Below are 13,586 nucleotides of genomic sequence, written 5' to 3'. Positions count from 1 at the left end.
AGAGAAGGCCCTCCTCCGAGGAGCCGCCAGCCGGCATTGTCCGGTCAACGGCACCCGGAGAAGGCCCAGTCTGTGAGTTCTTATCGGCCGTTGGGAGGTATGTGGCAGGAGGCGGTCTCCCAGATATCCAGATCCTAGGCCATGTAGGGCTTTAAAGGTGATGACCAGCACCTTGAAGTGTGTGCGGAGACCGATCGGAAATCAGTGCAGCTCGCGGAGGATAGGTGTAATATGGGTGTATCTAGGTACGCCCAAAATCGCTCGCGCAGCTGTGTTCTGGACTAACTGTAGTCTCCGAACACTTTTCAAGGGCAGCCCCATGTAAAGCGCATTACAGTAATCGAGCCTAGAGGTGACGAGGGCATGAGTGACCATTCGAAGTGCCTCCCGGTCCAGGTAGGGCCGCAACTGGTGCACCAGGCGAACCTGGGCAAAAGCCCCCCTGGTCACTCCCTGGGTGCTCTGCCCCTTTTACCAATCTATGGTCTCACTATCAACCACTAGATGGTTATCTGTCTATCTTGCCTACCTTCTAGCACCTTTGTGTAGTTCAGTGCAGCTTCTGCATAAATATTGATGAAGAGCCAGAGTTCAAGAAAGAAGTTTTGTATTGTATTGTATTGTATTTGGTTTATTTGTATGCCGCCCTTCTCCAGGAGGGACTCAGGGCGGCGAACAACTCAGGGGGGAAAGGGGACATAAACACAATACACGTAATTAAAATACACAAGAGTCATACAGCCATACCAGTCGAGAGGGGAGGGGAACTCATCAATCCCAGGCCTGCCGGCACAGCCAGGTTTTGACGGCTTTCCGGAAGGCCTGGAGAGAGGTGAGGGTCCGGATCTCCGCGGGGAGTTCATTCCAAAGGGCCGGAGCTGCTACAGAGAAGGCCCTCCCCCGGGTGGTAGCCAGATGGCATTGGCTGGTAGACGGAACCCGGAGGAGGCCGACCCCGTGAGATCTTGGGGTGCCTCATTTCGTATGCATGATTCTCATTATAATTTATTGCTGTCCGCCATGCTATATGCAAACCCACTACCCTTCCGTTGTTTCTTTCTGCAGAAAAGCTGGTCTTATCCTTTCCCAGCTTGGGGATCTAAGTGGCTGGTGCCACAGCCTTTTACAAGAGCCCAAAATCAGTCTTCACCGCACAACGCTCAGATTCCTGTCCTGCCGCTACAGTGAGATCAAGCCATATGGATTCAATTGGCTGGAGCTGAGCCGTGACCTGAAGAAAACATGCGAGGAGCAGATGCTGACTGTTCTTTACAATGACTATGGAGACAAAGACAACTGAGCAGGCTCGCAGAAAGACATCAAAAGAACTTCCTCAGAATTGGGAAGACAGGGAGTTTATAGAAGCAGGTTGTTGGGGGGTTTTTACATGGATATTCAACACACCAGATAGATCTCTAATGGTAGTGCTGCTTAGAGAGCGAGAGAATGTTGTTTCTGTTGACTTAGTTGATTTCACATGGTACGAAGCTTTTCCCGTGTTTCCAAGTGAAGTGATGCCTAGTGTGTCTATGGGAGATGCTATCTTTGGAATGAGGGAATTGCTCTGTTCATTTTGTCAAGATATTCCTTAGTTTTGTGTGGGGAGATATTACTGCATATGTGTGATCCACCAAAAAAACCATTCCTAGAACAACAGCCTGTTCCACACAAGTAACGCCACTGATACAAGGACACACACACAGAGATGCACATGGAATAGAACAGAATAACCAAAGCCTACAAAATTCTAAACAATCAGCAACAGGAAGAAGAACGCAAGCATGTTTAAAGGAAAGGATAAAATACATAGAATGAATTAACTAAATATCTTCCACGGGAAAGTTCCTTTACGTGATGTCTGCCTCAATTCCTTTTATAGCCATCATTCCTTTGTTATTGCACTTTTGAATTTCTTCCTAGGTTAGCCAGAGCATCTCTTCTCGCAGTTCCCATTTGGGTATGCATCACTGAGACACGTTACAATTTAATGAAAGATTTCAAAGATGCCAAATGGCCGAGACCACAATCTAATTTAGGGGCTTCCATAGCTTCAAATGCTTCAGACAAAACAAATACTAAAACCGTAGCATCAAAACTCAATTTTGCCATTAGGGAATGCAAATAAAAGAAAGTGCAGAAGTTGAAGTTGTTTGATAGGGGAACCAAATCATTTATATTGGGAGCTATTAGATGTAAATTTAAAATAAAAATTTAAGAGTATCTCAACCCGTTCAGTCTACACCAGCCGTTATTAAGACTTGATTGCAAATAGTGTAATAACATTAAGTGGGGAAGAAAAGCGCATCCATGTTTGTAGAGGTAGAAAGAGAAGAAATTAAGACGCAGTTCATCTAATAGGGTTGCTACATTTGGAACAAGGCTTTGCCATCTGGATTATGCAGCTTCGGTCACTTTCTGTACACTCAGCATTTAGTTACCAGGATATATATTTAGATTTATAATTTCCAAATGTATGAATACATGGTGAACTTCCTTCCAGCTGCTGAGCCAGAAAACAGTTGGCTTTGAGGGTCTGTGATTTGCCGAAGAGCTTCACCTATGTTTGGCTGCTAAAGTCAAGTGTCTCTTTCACCTCTTCAAGAGTCATTTGAAACAGGTGTCTCTGCCATCCAAACAGTTGGCCTTTGTCGAACATGCCCACAAAGGAGATGATGACAGGAAATCTTAGAGCCAGGCAGTGTCCAGCAGAATTAACTCCAGTTATTCTAGAAACCTACTTGGCCAGTTCTGGGATTTCTTGTTGCCTTGTACGTACTCTGCAAATATTCTGAGCCGAGAACTTCTCAGGGAAACTGAGCTAGAGAAATCTTTTATCTGCGCCAGGTAATAATGATCTTCAGGAACATAGCTAGAATCAATAAGATGAGGCCTGACTAAATTCAGCTCAGCAATTTTTATTTGCCAGTGGTAACAAAAGAAACCCCCAAAGGTGAGAGCTCTAATTACGGAAGCTTTCAGCTCCTGAAAAACGCAACATACTCTTGCTTGTTACAGTTCCAATAGGAATGAGGGAACCTCAAACAATTGGCGGCTTTATTGCAAAAGGCTTTGGCTTCCTCTCATTCCATCACAATCTAATGCTTCTTTTAAAATATTTGGAAACTTAGTAATTATGTGCATATACGTATGTTCTGACCATCAATATTTGCCTATCCTAAGGATACTTTCACATTACAAATATCTGAATATACTTCTAAAATATAAAGAGTCTACCTTAGACTATATTGCAGAGCATGGTCTGAAAAAATGTGCATTTTAAAAGTCTTCCTTGTTAAATTGTTGTAGAAAATGACAGGACACTCTGATGCCAGCTCTTCAGAGAAGGAAAGTTTATTTGCGCAGGTTCAGAATAAATGGCCTGAACATTGAGTGAAATTCAGAAACTTCCTTATATAGTTTATCGCTTTCAGCTAAAGCCATCTGTTAGTTTTGGAAACACCCCTCAAGATTTGCCCTTGAGTTACAGAAAGTATGTCTACAGTATGTCATAATACATGGGTCAGCTAATGGATATGCATAGCTCGCATTTTGAGGAACTAACAATATGTGTCTACCAAACAGATTAACAGCCAAGCCAGCAGATGGGCTAAAATAGATGCTTCGCTTCAGCATATTTCATGTGCAGACTTCCTTCTAACCCGTGTCTAACTGCACTATGTCCTAAAAGCAAACCTTGCAATTTCTATGTGAACAGTTGAAGCTTAATATCATGAAACCCTAGTTTGGTTCAGGCTTGAGGCCTACCTTGGTTCAGCCTGCCACCTTAAAATAATTAGTGTACTAAAGGACTCTGGAGTTAGAAGCAATGTTTCAGCAGAAAAAAAGGCTGCATTTATTATTCCCTATTGCAATGTTCCTCCAACTCAGGGACTTTAAGATGTGGGGACTTCAACTCCCAGAATTCCGAGGATGCTAAATATCTTAAAAGTTGCTGAAATTGAGAACCGCTTCCTTACTACCTTGCTGTACACCCATTCATGGTTGTGACTACCCATAGTTGCTCTTCATTAAAAACTATCCAATCATGAAGAAAAGTTCTAAAAGTAGACTCCCTAAAGTATGGGATTTTTTTTCCAGCCCATGCAGAGGTCTAAAAATGCCAGGATGATTTAATGAATAGTAAATAGATGTTGTACTTGCACGAGATCTAAAGTATGGCTTCATGACCAGTTTCAAGCATGCACAGCCCTCCTTGTCTAATTTGGCTCTGAATATAGGATTAGTGAGGTAGCAACATCCGTGCTTAGGAGGAGATGTTGGTTTCCTCTTATGGAAAGTAATGCTGAGAGACTAATCACTAGAAATTGTCACAGGATAATCCCTTATTTACTGCCATTCTGAATGCAAATGGAACATAGATTGCCTGCAATCTAACAAAGATGGTAGATACACTCTTTGTATTACACTGCTAGCTCAAAAATAAGCAAAGGGGAATGGAAACATTTTTAGCCCTTACGGTATTCACTTTTTATATGCCAACAGTTTTGGTAATGGGTCTCCAGCTGAATGCCCTGAAATATGACAATAAATTGCTTATTTCTGTTGAATATTTTCAACTAGAGATTTTCACACCCTTAAAAAAGCCTTAGTCAATGAAACATATTTAAAATTGCTACCTTTCTGATGACTACCACATTCTAATGATTGTAGAGGGAGAAAGGGGTGGGTGTGGTTAGATGGTGCAGATGCTTTTTGCTTAATTTCATTAGTGTCAGGAAGATTCATAGGCCAATGCATCTGGAGAGCACTGAGTTGGGAAAGCAAACAAGCAAATAAACCATTAAACATGGCAACCCAATTTTTGGATTCAAGCACACGTGGAACTCCTTGAAATAGAAGAATGTCTCTCCTTCCAATGTCTCGTATTGTTCTTTTTGCTAGTGGTTTTTTCCCCCCCATTTACCTTCCAAATCCTGACTCCCAAAAATGCTATAGCCATTTGGCTACGTTGAAGAACAGTTTCCTCTTAATTTGTCTCGCATCTCAGTTTAGGGTTTCCTTCCTGCAAAATTCTTCATTTCTACATGCAGACTTTATGTTTGAATTAGTGGAATATTACCCTCATTTTTATACATACTTTGCACACATAGGTGCAAAAGCACACTCGTTGCAGGCACCATTAGATTTGTAACGCACAACAATGTTGAAGTCAGAATATCCTTAAAAAGATCTGCGTTTTATTTAATAAGAATCTGACAGTATTTTTAACTAAAACAAAAAGAAAATCAGTCATGTTCTTTCACAGTTTTGCTTCATTGTACCCTGGGTGATAGTTTTGTTCTTTGTTTTTTAATAATGCAACTTGCTTCAGATTGCTCCAAGTCAAAGCAATTATGCTCAATCATCCTATGAACAAGGGATCCTTGATCTAACTTTGCCTTCTCTCTGCCTGAGGAAAAAGGACTAAGAAAGGACCACTGATATCTCAAACTATATTTTTCCAATTAACAGATGTGAGCTTTAGTAGCCTGGATATGGTACTATTCATTGGAATCATATACCTTAACTTGGGCCATGGACCATGTGTAAAAGAAGAAAGCAAAAGCTACCTAAACTCATTGAGTATCTTAAGAGAATTTCAGGAATCTTCCTGATTCTTGAAACTTTTGGACAAGAAGATTTTTGTTCCAACTATTAATGTACTTATATTTACTGTGTTGTGAAATAAAAGAGGATTTTTAGGATACCTACAAATGTAGAAGTTCATAGGATTGTTTTGTTATTGAGCCAGTTTTAAAAGCCCTTCATTTGGCTATATTTTTAATTATTTTAGGATGAAAGAATGGAATCAAATTGAACTTTTCCTATTATCCTTTCAAGATTTTATACTGTGTATTAGCCTAGTTATCTTTTACTTGTTGTGCGGTTAATATGATCGATTTCATGCCTTCCCCAAATTCAGTATGATTCTCACTTTTTTGATGCTTGAATTCTAACTCAAAGGTTTTGCTACTCTTCTGTAAAGATTGCAGTTGGCAGAAGTGTTTTGAAGCAGCAGTGTTATTGTTATTCTTAAAAAGATTTCAAAACAGTCATTGTTACACCCTGTAAAATTCAGATGAACTGAACATCTAACTGAATATTAAATGGCACTGTTAGTAATTTGTGAGATTGAGGAATTACAACGTCTGTTTATTTTTAACCTCAATTGATGTCATCTCCATACCCTCCCAAAATTGTCGTTATTTTTGCTTTCAAACTCTGCAACCTCATCTCAGTTTGCAGAGACACATCTTCACATTTTTATACAGATCAGTTATTAGGAACAAAGGTGCATTCAGCAGTTTGAAATAATTCTCCACTTCTAAAACATTTTGAGCTGAATTATATTACCCTGATTTTTCAATGGTATACTATACGCCAGCATTACTGAAATCTACTTTTTCAAACTCTGAATTAAATGTTTGTGCTTAAACCTGGCTTCCCTCAAAATCAAGAATTTTGGTCACTTTCCCCCAAAGTTAGTGTTATTTCACCTTCTCACATCTTCCCTATTGATTAGCATCAAATCAAGGATAACTGATCTCCTTTAAAAGATAAATTTCTTATCTAAATGTCAGAAAATGCTGAAAAGATCCTGCTTGACACAGACTGAATTGTAACAATCGTCAGTGTTTAAATTACTATACCTCTTGAAATACATTTTGGAAAGCATCTGCATCACCTCTTTAATTGGAGGCACCACCGTGTTGCTTTTATTTGTTCCTAAAGTGACTTTAATGCTGAATGCTTTGCAGCATTGCAAAGTTAATTAATCTTCATTTTCTGAGCGTGATTAGATAGTTTTAAGCCATAGTGCAATTTTCTCCCTTTCCCTTGCTTCTGTTCCTTTTGAACAAATAATATCCTTAACTATTACATTTCAGGCAGTGGAATCATATCTGTTATACTTATTTTCCATTCTGTACTGATGTCAAGTACATCTTATTTCCTGAACTCTGAGGATCATTATATAGACAATGAAGACTTTGTTCTTAATGAACCAATGTATTTTCTGGGTTGTTATTATTATTATTATTAGTGGTTTAAGAAGCTCCATTTTAGCAACAGTCTCATTTTCTTCAACACACAAGTGTTTATCTGAGGTCCTTCAGAATTTCCATTTCCATTCCTTACTAGATCCAGTTTAAATTGGCCTCCACTCCATCTCGCCCTGCTTTGGCCAAATACAGTCTTTAACCCGATGTGCTACCCATCTGTTGCCAGTAATTCCCCCATCCGAGATGGCACAGTGGTTAGGGTGCAGTACTGCAGGCAACTTCACCTGACTGTTATCTGCAGTTCAGCGGTTCTAATCTCACCGGCTCAAGGTTGACTCAGTCTTCTATCCTTCCGAGGTGGGTGAAATGAGGACCCAGACTGGGGGGGGGGGGGGGGGGGGGGCGATATGCTGACTCTGTAAACCGCTTAGAGAGGGCTGAAAGCCATATAAAGTGGTATATAAGTCTAACTGCTATTGCAATTCTTATCATTCAAACCACCAAGTCTCTTCTATCAATATAATTTGCAAAGCACTTTGTGTGCTATTCCTGTCTCTTCCATGGACTGGGTGGACAGATGAGAACACCATCTGACCCCAGGGCTGTGAGTTTCTCTCTGAAATTGATGCTGCCCTCTTGTTGTAATAAGGCATATATCTCCATCTCCCTGACATTTTCAAAATCTAGTTGGCATTATTATAATTATTTTTCGGAGTATCATTTACAGTATACTTCTATCTAGCAACAGAAAGAGAAAAATATATATTAGTAAGTCTCAAAAACTTGCTTTTTTGTTTTGCTTCGAGTCCTTTAATACTTGTAGATTGAACACGTACAGAGCATCAAAAGCTGATGTGATGACATCCAGAAGGGTGGGCTATGAAACGCACCTACAAAGGTAAGTAGAACAGCAAGGGGGAGGATCCGCTGTGCCACACAATTTAGATTAGCTGGAAAGCAGGAAATTCTGCTTGCTAGTTAATATAAATTGTGCGTCACAGCTGATCATCGGAAATACTGGTTGGCTCGAACTGGTAGCATTTTTTACTACCAGTTCAGAAGAACTGGTCCGAACCAGTAGCATTTCCCCCCTACCTTACTCCCTCCCCACTCAGCAACAAGCAATTGAGTCATAATGTGGCTTTTAAAGAAGCAACAACAAAGAACAAAGGTGCATGAAGAAAAGTCTTGGAACTTTTATTGCTTTATGTTCTCTTTCTCTGGCACACAAACACGCACATTCTTTGTTCAAGTACTCAAAGCACATACATAGTGCTCCATCCTCCTCTTGTGGCTACAGATGGAGTATAAACTGGATATTTCTGGTATCAGCCAAATACATTAGCCACTATACCTTAGCTTTTGCCCATTCTGTTTCATTTTCACTGCTTCCTATTCCGGGTTCCACCACAAATGCGCGAACGACAAAAGCGTGCCTGACTAAACCGCGGTGACAAAACCGCGCCGACAAAACCGTGCGACGAATGAGCGACGAATGAGCCCTGAAGCGCGCCGACAGAAGCGCGCTGTAACCTAACCCTAAACCTAACCCTAAACCTAACCCTAAACCTAAACCTAACCCTAAACCTTACCTTAACTTAAATCGCGCTTCTGTCGTCGCGCTGTTGTCGATGCGCTTTTGACATCACGGTTTTAGCGCCGTGGTTTTGTCGGCGCGCTTATGACATTCGCGCTTTTGTCGGGTCACGCCTATTCTGAACGTCTGATTTACTTCGGCCATGTCATGTGTGTAAATTCATTGGAGAAAGCAATAATGCTAGGAATAATTCGTAGAATAAAAAGAAGCAGCAAGAAAAGAACACGCTGGCTTGATAACATCAGATCTGTGACAAGGCTGAACATCCAACAATTGAAAGAAGCTGTCTTGGCAAGGTAGCATGGAGAACGCTTGCCTATAAAGTCACCAAGGGTCGGATGCAATGAAATGGTTAAAACGACAATATTCTGAATGTAGATTGGCCCTTCCTTTGGCCAACAGAGTTCAGAAAAATCAGTGCTGCCCAAGCCCTCAAGAGATCAGATGATCCTATTTTTAAACTGCCTCTAATAGCTTCCTACAACTCAGTGTACAACTGACAGGGATTCTAAATTCTGAGGTGAGAACTGCCCATTTCTGCTGAATGAAAGGTCAAGATAGGCAATTTGCAACCTCTACCTAATGGACGCCTCAGTTTATATATCAGTGAAGAACCTATTACAAGCTCCCCGTGGAGATTCGGACCCTCACCACCCTTCGGGCTTTCCGCAAAGCCCTTAAAACCTGGCTGTTCCGACAGGCCTGGGGCTGACGAGTTCCCCGCCGCCGCTCGAATTGTGTGGTTGTTGAGTGTTTTTAAATTGTTGTAGTTGTTTGTCCGTTGTTTTCCCTCTTGTTTGTATTCCCCCCCCCCTTATTTTGGTTTGTGAGCCGCCCCGAGTCCCTCTGGGAATAGGGCGGCATAGAAATGCAATCAATCAATCAATCAATCAATCAATCAATCAAATTAGTTCAGAAAGAACATCAGACAATAAAATGACTTCTTCCAAATGATGCCCTTTGGGTGCCAAGGAGCTCCTTACCATTGAGGAATGGATGGAATCCTCCTGTGATTATTCAAGGGCAAAACCATCATTACATCACACACTGAATGCCAGGCCGCAACCAGCAAGTCAAATTTATTCACATTTACTTCATGGATCCAATGTAGAATTGAAAATGGGTATAAAAAGAGCCGAGGTGGTGCAGTGGTTAGGGTGCAGTACTGCAGGCCACTTCAGCTGACTGTTATCTGCAGTTCGGCGGTTCAAATCTCACCGGCTCAAGGTTGACTCAGCCTTCCATCCTTCCGAGGTGGGTAAAATGAGGACCCGGATTGTTGTTGGGGGCGATATGCTGACTCTGTAAACCGCTTAGAGAGGGCTGAAAGCCCTATGAAGCGGTATATAAGTCTAACTGCTATTGCTATTGCTATACACCATAATAATGTCATTCAATGTGAGATTGTTGGAATTGTTCAAAAAAACAGGAAAGGAGGGCGGGGGGGAAGGGAAGGGAAGGAAGAAAGGATTTCTGATACTTCCAGTCAACTTCCTACAAGGAAACTGAAAAGGAAAAGCCAGCAGAATCTGTAAGTTTCTTCTGTTTGTACTGTTTTATGCCCATGGATGGTCATTCTGTTTCTTTGTTTAGGAAAGTAAATATCTCTGAAACAATGACCCAACAGGGCATGGGTTATCTAGTATCTTCTACATCTCTTGCTTCTGGATCTTACTGCCATGTGTTGAGCTTGATCCTCTATTTGTCTGTCTTCAACTGTCCAGGGCCTCCTTCAACCTTATAAGCTTTAAGCTTATCAACAGCAGTGGTCACTTGCTGCTTCATCCTTGAACACTTTCTTAAAAACTGCTATAATTTAGCATTTGCTGCAAAGATATGTCACGTTTTCAGGCAGGAAACATTACAATTTCAGATTCTTCTCCATTCATCTTCACCTTTTCTTGTTATAGCTCCAAAGAAGGCTTCTCTTCATTCTTGTTGTATTTCATAGGTTTTTATCTTAGCCAATACCAGCTACTGATATAAGGGGGGGGGGAAATGGTTGAAGAACTTCCCCTTCAACTCCCCCGCCAAACTTCTGTTAGTTCAAACTCTGTGAGCTGCCTCCTTGAAAGCGAACTGCTTTATATTTTGTAACTTCTGCATGCTCAGGAGAAAGCAATCAGCTCTTCCTTCTCAGCGGGCTATCAGCAGCTCTCCAGACACACACCTTGTAATAAGTTTTTGGAGATATTATTTTTCACAGCTCAGTGTACAGTCCTTCAGAACACGCAGCTTCTCTGATCAAGCTACTTTTTTCCCTCGGCAATGTTATGAGAACTGCCGTGGGGGGTGAGCTGAAGGGACTGCGATAAACAGTGATAATGTCTTTACACAGAAGAGAACACTCCTAGGATCAAAGAACATCTAAGCTCTAGAACATTGGGACGATGCCAATGCAAGGGCATGAAATGCCCGCACAGATTACCATTATGAGAATCAGGTACAGATATCTTTCAGCTTTGGTGAAGACTCCAGAATGGTGAACCTGACTACATAGGATACTTAAATACGTTTGCAATGTGATGCTTTCAGAAATACAACTAGCAAGATTAGATTATCATGATATGCTATGATCCTTGAAATAGCTAGGCATCAAGCAGTCTCCTCTATTATTTATGTACAACCCAGCGGTGGGATTCACTTACCTTCCCTACCAGTTCACAAATGTGAGCACACATGCCGTGTCTACGCATACACACTGCCTTCTGTGCATGCACAGTGCTCGCACATTACGTTGGGGTGGGAACAGTGGTGGGTTTCAAAAAAATTTTTGAACCTACTCTGTGGGCGTGGCCTCCTTTGTGGGAGTGGCTTGCCGACCATGTGACCTGGTGGGAGTGGCTTGCCAGCCATGTGTTCTTTCTCTCTCTCGCTCTCTCTTTCCTTCCTTTAGTCTCTCTGTCCCTTTTTCCTTTTTTTCTTTCATCTCTCACTTTTTCTTTCTTTCTTTCTTTTTTATTTCTTTCTTCCTTCCTTTCTTTCTCTTTCTCTCTCTGTGTGAGTCTGTGTGTGTGTGTGTGTGTGTGTGTGTGTGTGTGTGTGTGTGTGTCAGTGGTGGGTTTCAAAAACTTTTGGAACCTCTTCTGTGGGTGTGGCCTGCTTTCTGGTGGAACCTCTTCTAACCGGTTCAGTAGATTTGACGAACCGGTTCTACCAAACTGGTGAGAACTGGTAGGAACCCACCTCTGGGCGGGAAGGTGGAGCCTCCTGCAGCCACTTCTACCAGTTCACCCGAACAGGAGAGAGCTGGCTGAATACCATCTCTGGTACAGCCAACACAAGAACGCAAGGACACATCTGAATTACAACTGATAGGTAAGAGAAAGGAAAATCTCAATTTCAGGTCTTTTAGGTCTGAATTACTACTAAGTATTAAGACTAAACACACCTAACAATATAGGTGCCATCTACAATTTTAATGGAAACACTGGGCTATAGCTTATAGCACTGACTTTATCAGAATTGTAAGGTACTACTGCAAGTTAGTATCCTCCAGCTTGTAATTAAACAGATATTAACAGAGTTGGAAGGGACTTTGTAGATCATCCAGTCCAGGGGCCGAGGTGGCGCAGTGGTTAGGGTGCAGTACTGCAGGCAACTTCAGCTGACTGTTATCTGCAGTTCAGCGGTTCTAATCTCACCGGCTCAAGGTTGACTCAGCCTTCCATCCTTCCGAGGTGGATGAAATGAGAACCCAGACTGTGGGGGCGATATGCTGACTCTGTAAACCGCTTAGAGAGGGCTGAAAGCCCTATGAAGCGGTATATAAGTCTAACTGGTATTGCTATTGCTAACGCCCCCACCCACCCAAGTAGGAGACCCTACACCATTTCTGACAGATGGCAGTCCAGTCTCCTCTTGGAAGCTTTCAGTGATGAAGCTCCAACAACTTCTGAAGCTGTTCCTCTGGTTGATTGCTCTCACTGTCAGAAAATTTCTCCTTATTTCTAGCTTGAATCTCTACTTTTTCAGTTTCCATCCATTATTCCCTGTTTGGACTTCAGGTACTTTGGAAAATAGGTTGACACCCTCCCCCCATCCTCTCTGTGGCAGCCCCTCAAATATTAGAATACTGCTACCATATCTCCTCTGGTCATTTGCTTCACTAGACTAGACATGCCAAATTCCTGCAACTGTTCATCATGTTTAGCCTCCAGTCCCCTAATCATCTTTGTTGCTCTTCTCTGCACTCTTTCTAGAGTCTCAACATCTTTTTTTACAATGTGATGACCAAAACTGGGTGCAGTATTCTAGGTGTGGTTTTACTAAGGCTTTATAGAGTGATATTAGTTCAAGAAATTGGTAATCTCCAAGTTGGGTGGGAGAGAGGGCATGCTGTACAAGGGCAACAACTCCACTTCCTCCCCTCAAGAATGGCAAGGAAGCTCGCTTCTCCTGCCAGATCCACCCAAGGAAAGAGACTGCCTCTTGCCGAACCAGAAGAAGTAGCAAGCACCAGGCCACCACCCCTTCTGGGTTAGCCTTAAACTCCACCACACACCACCTGCGAAAAGGAGCTTTATTTTTTCACTCACGCCGGGGAGCATCACAGTCTCTGCCCCTTAACTGCTTCTTCTAGTTCAGGGAGAGGCATCTTGCCAGAGCCGGGCTCTCTCCCTCCTTCCTTGGGTGGTTCTAGCGGGAGGAGTGGGCTTCTTTGCAGGGCTTGAGGAGGGGGTAGGTGGAACTGTTGCCCAAGGGGCAAGAGCAACCCCCAGTTACCTCTGGGTGCAGACAGACATAGCAGGAAGGTGGGAAAGAAGCCAGTCTTTCTGGCAGAGACCAGAGAGCCTGTGCAGGGAGAGAGGAGGTGGGCTGGCTTGAAAACGGGCAGGTGATTTGCAGCCAGCGCATCCTTGGCTTGTGGGGGCACTTCCCTTTGCCCCTAGTGGTGGTGGCCATGTTTTCCCATTGTGCCCCACCTGGCTTTTGGAAGAGCGGGTCAAGAGGCTCCGTTGGGGCAGTCGGCGCCCTGCGGCTCACAG

General features: G+C 42.5%; 1 protein-coding gene across 2 annotated transcripts in view; it reads left to right on the top strand.

Moving 5' to 3' along the window:
• The window catches only part of ASTN1 (astrotactin 1), a 289,142-nt gene extending 283,010 nt beyond the window's left edge, over positions 1-6,132 (top strand). The window contains exons 23-24 of one of the 2 annotated variants that reach the window (XM_087726796.1): positions 1,066-1,244; positions 5,318-6,132. In XM_087726796.1, the coding sequence (XP_087582922.1) occupies positions 1,066-1,244; positions 5,318-5,373 (235 nt within the window). In that variant the 3' untranslated portion in view covers positions 5,374-6,132. Of the gene's footprint in view, positions 1-1,065; positions 2,292-5,317 lie in introns of those variants that run through there. The other variant, XM_087726795.1, reaches the window with a different exon arrangement.
• The last annotated feature ends 7,454 nt before the right edge of the window (positions 6,133-13,586 follow it).

Source organism: Thamnophis sirtalis, unplaced genomic scaffold (genome assembly GCF_051295495.1).
Source record: "Thamnophis sirtalis isolate CommonGarterSnake01/CBP01778 unplaced genomic scaffold, rThaSir2_p1.2 scaffold_12, whole genome shotgun sequence".
NCBI lineage: Eukaryota > Metazoa > Chordata > Lepidosauria > Squamata > Natricidae > Thamnophis > Thamnophis sirtalis.
Note: the sequence above shows the minus strand (reverse complement) of the source record. Positions and strands in the feature narration are given on the sequence as shown.